We start from the raw sequence: 6,518 nt of genomic DNA, 5'->3' as shown, positions 1-6,518 counted from the left end.
AGAAATTAATTTTTCAACTATTATGGCCTTTTCCATCACTGTCTTCAGTATGCTCCAACCCTAGTTGCTGCCATCTTTAGCCACCGCCATCAGGTCGAGTTGTCGGATCTATCTTACTTCTTTTTCCGCTGCGCCTCTGGTCCTCCAATAGCACCATTCCTCGCAAAGATACGATCCGTGACAAAAATAGAATTTTACATATATCGATCCTATATTCCATAAAGGAATGTACATATATTCTAGATCGAACAAAAAAGTAAAATTCTAAAACTAATACAGCTCCTGCTGTATTTAATACATGCAATCATGCACACACAAAATAATGTCCTTGACATGTCCAAGGGTCCAATCACATACAATATCTATATGCCATAATAGTTGGAGCCTACAACCACAAAGTTAGCACATCCTACTATTATCCTACCTAAATTATGTATGATATGTGCATAATTAATTTGAAAACCAAAACAGACAGAGGCAAACCCTAGCTCTGATATCAATTGTTGGTTAGTCCTAGGAAGATCGTACCGGTTCCACTGTACAAAAATTTTGTACAAGTGTCAAACCTTTCCAAATAACCTATTGTATTCTTTAGAAGTTAAATTAGGAATCGCAAATGGAACTTAACATTATTGATTCCAAATTTAACTTATCTGTTCTTAATGGTTTAGACTTGGATCGCAAGCGGAACTTAACACTATTGATCCAAATCCACCTATGTTATAATTTCAATTAAATATTAATTTTCAAAATTTGCTTCCAGGTTAAATATGGCGAGGCACTAGGCCTTCTTAGATATGGGAGCAACCACCACTTCCTAGACAAAGCCTTTTAAGGAAAGCTAATATTTAATTTCCTTATATAACTCTAGGTTTAACCAAAAAGAACAATCGAATCACAAATTCGAAAAATAAAAAAAAACACAACTTCGAAACAAATCCTAAAAACTAGAATCTAATGTCTCTTGTGTTTGGAATTCATACAAAGAAAAATAACTAGCATGATGCGGAAGAAAATTACTAGTTATAACTTCTCTTTGTATGCTAATGACCTCGAGATCTTCTCACTACAACAAAAACTGCAAACGACAACACCCCTACGACAACGGTTTTAAGAGAAAGTGTTACGTATTTGTTCAAAGACAACGGTTTTTGCCAAAACCGTTGTCTTTGAACTCCCCATTAAATATAAAAGACAACGGTTTTGGCAAAACTGTTGTCATTGAGCAATATTTTTTTAAAACGACAACACTTTTTACAACGGTTTTATAAACCGTTGTCTTTATCCGCGTTTTTAACGTCTACGACAACAGTTTTGAAAAAAACCGTTGTAATTGAATTTGGTCATTCCCCCCCCCCCCCTCGCTGTTTTCCTTTCCCTCGCTGTTTTCTTTTCAGCGCCGTGTTTTTCCTTCGCGCTCCCGAACCTAGGGCAATTTTCTTTCCCTCTCCTCATACAATCTCTACACGCCATCCCGTCGACCACTAGATCTTCCTCCACAACGTTGTGCTCTCCTCTCTCTCTCATTCTCACCCTCACTCTTGATTTGTCTACCTTTGCCTCCTAAAGGTTCGAGATGAGCCATGTCCTTGGTGCGCTCCTTGCATCTTCCCCTCTTCTGGCACAAGACTAGACCCGCTGCTTGCGTGCCAATGCAGGTAGCGCCAACTTCGTCATTGACAGGAGCGACGATGCGGTCTTCATCACCTTCTCCGGGACGCAAGTCGTCGCTTCATCGTCTGGCCTTAGCAGAGGGTTCTTCGAACCTGTTTCCCTATATAGCAACACACACGACATCTTCGCACCGCTGGGAAGAGGCGAGGAGGATGACGGCGGGAAGCCGTAGCCCATGCTCCTCTAGGCCAGTGCCCTCCGCTTGTTTATGAGCTTGTACCACACCTTCGAGTTCCAGGTTTGCGCTCGATCATTTTTTCCTTCGATTAGGGTTTCCTCTGCTTCAGATTCAATCGAATTAGGGTCATTTTTTTAAAAAATAATTAACCAAATCGTCTTAATCGTATCATTAATTGAATATGGCGATCATTTTCCATGAGATTTGTTCCTCTAGTTTTTCTTAATGACTTCTTAGATCAGAGAAGAACATGAAAACATACGTCTGTTTCGCATGTAAGCAAGCTTCTTCTGCAGGGTCTATAGCAGACTGCAAAGGCATCAGGATTTTAGCCATGTCATCCTTGTTTATTGTTGTTTCTGTTCATGTCTATAGAACTACAGCAGAGTCGGAGATGCATATTTCTACATTATATGCTCCAAGAAGACTGCCCATTTTCTAACAAAGAGAGTCAACAAGTTTCAGTCAAAATAAGCTAATTTTTCCATGCCTGGAGAAGGCAGCAGAATCTTTGATGTCCAAGTAAGTTTGATCTGCTTTCCATCATAAAATTAGCATGTGACCTCTTCTATACTCCTTTTGTTGTTTAGTCAGTATTAAGATAAGAAGTTCTGATTTTAAATCATTAATTAGTATTAGGATGGCGCCGAAGCCGCTGGACTACGAGTTGCTGAATGAGAATGTGAAGAAAGTTGCATATGCTGTCAAAGGGGAGCTTTACCTGCGGGCTTCGGAGTTGCAGAAGGAGGGGAAGAAGGTTATGATGCTTTCTCATACACAATTTTCGTTGATTGTGCCACAACATGATTTGAGTTAAATAGAATAAATTTTATTGAAAGAGACTCTTATTTCGATTCCTGAAAGATCTGACTTTGATTGTTTTTTTTTCCATTCTTGTTATCTGGTTGAAGATATCTTCCTGGGTTATTTAGCACTGTATATGTTTGCTTTATTGCTTGTATCAAGATATGAAGTGCACATATGCCTTTGATTCTTTTTATTGTTAGCTTGTTGGGATGCCACTTGTGAGATTAAAATTTGAGGTTATAATACTGCACTCCCCTTGCAATTTATTCTTAAGAAACAAGATACAAGTTGGACTTACTTTCCATGAGATTGGTTTTTTTTGTTGTTTGCAGATTATTTTCACAAATGTCGGGAACCCTCATGCTCTCGGATAGAAGCCATTAACATTTCCCTGTCAGGTTTCCATTTTCTCTTTATTCTTGCTTAAAAACTACTTGTATCAAAGTGTTGATCTTTCTTCTCTATTGCTTGACTTAAGGAACTCAGTGAGAAAAAATCATCTTCACAAGTCAAAAATTCCTTGTACATGGAGCAATTTCTCCTTCTTTGTGCTCCCTGAGATAAAGAGACATTTTCCATTAGATTTCTCTTTTTAATGGTGTAATTTTTTACCTATACTATTCTCCAGGTGGTAGCATTGTGCCAAGCTCCATTTCTATTGGATGACCCTAATGTCAGGCTTTTATTCCCAGCAGATGTCATTGCAAGAGCTAAACATTATCTTTCATTGAATTCGGGTGGTTTAGGTATTCACATATTCCTACAATTTTCAACTCGCAGTCTACTTAAACCTTTTCCTTTTTGATGCAGTCTGTTTCTCAAGCTAAACTGCTTTACAACTTGTTTCCTCTTGTTAACGGTGATCTGGAAAAGAAATGTATTCTGTACTTGTTTGTTCATTTGTAACCCAAGCAATTTTTATGTTGACCTTTTCATAACATTTGTGTCATATTCCAGTTTTTAGTTGTATCTTTATATGTAACAAACCCAAAACATCATCTGCAGGCCTTGTTATTTTTTTCATGTTGATGAGTAAATATTGTTTTAGTCATTCTGATAAGAATCTCAACTTTCTTTCGAGCAATCAGGTGCATATAGTGATTCTCGAGGACTTCCTAAAATTAGGAAAGAATTTGCAGAGTTCATTGAAAAATCTATGCATGAGTTGGACTTTTTTATTTCTTCTTCTAACTCTTGACATTTTGTATGGCCGATAAGTCATTTGCAAGGGATGTTCAATCGAACTATCAGATTATTGGAAGCAGGTATCGAGCCAGTGTAAGTCCATTTGCATGTCTAAATATCATTTTGTTTATCATTCAGCCACCATATTTTATTATCATCTTTTTTATGCCAGATATGTATTTGACGGTCAACCTCCAGAGTTGAAGAAACAAGAACTTGCCAAAAGGCTAGTCTTTACAGTTTTGTCATTGTCCCCCTCCTTTTTTTTTTGTTGCAAGATAATGATAATCTTTAAGCTTATTTTATTCTTTAGATATTTAAAGAGGAAAGATGCAACTAACGATCTGAACACAACAATTGAGGTCATTGCTTGTGCATAACAAGTACCTTTATTGGGACTCCTTAGTGTGCTAGAATTTCTTTTTCTATCTTGGTTACATTTGTTGTTTGCAGACTGGTGATTTGGAGGGAATTGAAAAGTACAGCAAAAGGACTGTCAAGGTAATCTTTGATATTGCTATTTTATTGTAAATTACCATGAGGATCTTATTGATTATGATGCAATCAACATAAAGTTAGCATGCTGATTATCTGTTTTCTTCATATGTAACATACAGTTTCTTTAAATATATTTTGAACTTTCAAATTACTTTCTTGAAGAATTTGATTCCAGTAGATGACTGTAGAGTTTTTTCACAGGTAACCAAGCAACATAATGAAGATTGTAAACGTCTCTTAAGACTAATGGGTGTGCCTACTATTGAGGTAAACTAGTCCACTTTCACTTATTGAATTCTTTATCCTTGCTACAAGAATTTGAACTAACAATGACACAATTTTACTTTCTCTTGCAAACATTTCCTAAAGTTGCATGCAATTGCTTAATATACAAGTATTGTATCTCTAGTTTTAGAAGCTAAACTCATCTTTCTGATCTAAAAGCACCCTGTGAAGCAGAAGCTCAATGCGCAGCTCTTTGCAAAAGTGACAAGGTAAAATGATGCAATGTAACACATTCTATTTTATTTTTTTAACTTTAATATCCTAAACGTATTTGTTTGTTATCAATCTCTAGGTGTTTGCGGTTGCCTCAGAAAACATGGATACTTTAACTTTTGGGGTACCAAGGTTTCTCCATCATTTAATGGATCCTAGTTCCAAAAAAATCTCTGTGATGGAATTTGACGTTTCAAAGGTATATTTATTCTGCTTATTGCTAATTGAATTATTGTATTTATTCTCATCCTTATTTTTCAGGTTCTTGAAGAGCTAAGACTCACTATGGATCAGTTCATTGATTTGTGTATTCTCTCTGGATGTGATTATTGTGATAACATTAAAGGTAAACTTTCTTATGAGATATTGTACATTCAACAAGTTTAACATACAAGGCTAGTACTCTACTGCTTACTGTTTACAAAATTTGATAACTAATGTTCATTCAAATCTCTAGTATGATAATGCTTGTGTGGTTGAATATGGTGTCAGTGCTACAACTGTTCCATGTCTATGTTACTTGGACTTGATATAGTTCAACATGAGTATGATCGCAATCTCTGACATGGCTATTTTTACAAATTGTACATGTGTTCAATAGGATTAGTGATTGTTCACTCTTAGTGTCACTATTTGAGTGTCATTATCCAAGTATCTATATCCAACGCAGATTTGGGCAGTTATGTCATGCTTTGGAAGTTTCCATTTTTTTTTAAATGTTTGGTTGAAGGAAAAAAAAAACTCTGTTTCTACATTTGATGTTCCATGAAATAAATTATACACATACCTTTGCCCAATACCTCATTCTAACATTTGATGTTACATGACGCTTATTTAGTTGTTTCTGCATTATGCAAGGACTGACGGTTAAATTATATTTTGTGAATACCAGAGTTCTTTTCCTTGCAGACACATCCTTGATATTCCTCTTCCAATGTGTTACTCATGAATGCAGCTGATTGAGAGAGGATTTATTATTATTATTATTAGAACCATATTTTGATAAGGCTCAGTCACATGGAGTACATTAGTTGGAAGAGTTTCCCCAATTCTTCTAGCAGTGGCTAACAGTTCTGCAACATGTACAAATAGATACTCAAAGATTATGTTCAAGGGTAGTCATAAGTTTGAGTCAATGTAAAACTTGATGAAGTTGCAAAAAATCCTCTTTAAACCAGTCATTAGTTGAAAACGTAAGAGGAGGAAAATTTGCAATTGTCTATTTTTTTCCCTAATTGGATAAAAGTAGTTTTTTAGTTGCTCTTATTCTTTGGTAATCATATTTATAGTAATTTTGACTATAACCACCTCAAACATGCAACTTCGAGTATAAAATGGTTGTTTCCTTGTATTGCTTATTTTCCAAGAATTCATGTTGTCATGTAGACTATAATATGGAATTATGGAATTTTATAAGTTTTGTTGAATTTTTCTTTTGCAGGTGGGGCAATTCGTGAGGCTTGAGTTTTTTTGATGCAAGAAGTGAGCTTTGTTAGGATGTAGCTTGCCTTGCTAATTTGTAAATTAAAAGCGCGTCATATGGAGAACAACAAATGGAAAACATGTGATTTAATGTATATGGAGAACAGTAATGAAAAACATGTGTATTTTGATAAGTAACAACTCATTTTGTATATATGGATGTTTATTTTGGATTTAATGTAGTAAATATTTAGTT

General features: G+C 35.6%; 1 protein-coding gene across 1 annotated transcript; it reads left to right on the top strand.

Moving 5' to 3' along the window:
- Window positions 1–3,860: 3,860 nt before the first annotated feature.
- Window positions 3,861–5,240, top strand: LOC122053832 (flap endonuclease 1-A-like; the record flags this gene model as incomplete). The annotated part of the gene is made up of 8 exons (XM_042615778.1): window positions 3,861–3,937; window positions 4,017–4,070; window positions 4,158–4,206; window positions 4,298–4,345; window positions 4,544–4,607; window positions 4,784–4,836; window positions 4,920–5,039; window positions 5,102–5,240. Coding segments are annotated over 8 exons (591 nt in total), but the record flags the coding sequence as incomplete, so codon positions are not given.
- Between the last annotated feature and the right edge of the window lie 1,278 nt (window positions 5,241–6,518).

Source organism: Zingiber officinale, chromosome 3A, assembly GCF_018446385.1.
Source record: "Zingiber officinale cultivar Zhangliang chromosome 3A, Zo_v1.1, whole genome shotgun sequence".
Taxonomy (NCBI): domain Eukaryota; kingdom Viridiplantae; phylum Streptophyta; class Magnoliopsida; order Zingiberales; family Zingiberaceae; genus Zingiber; species Zingiber officinale.
This window is presented reverse-complemented; position numbering and strand designations above follow the sequence as displayed.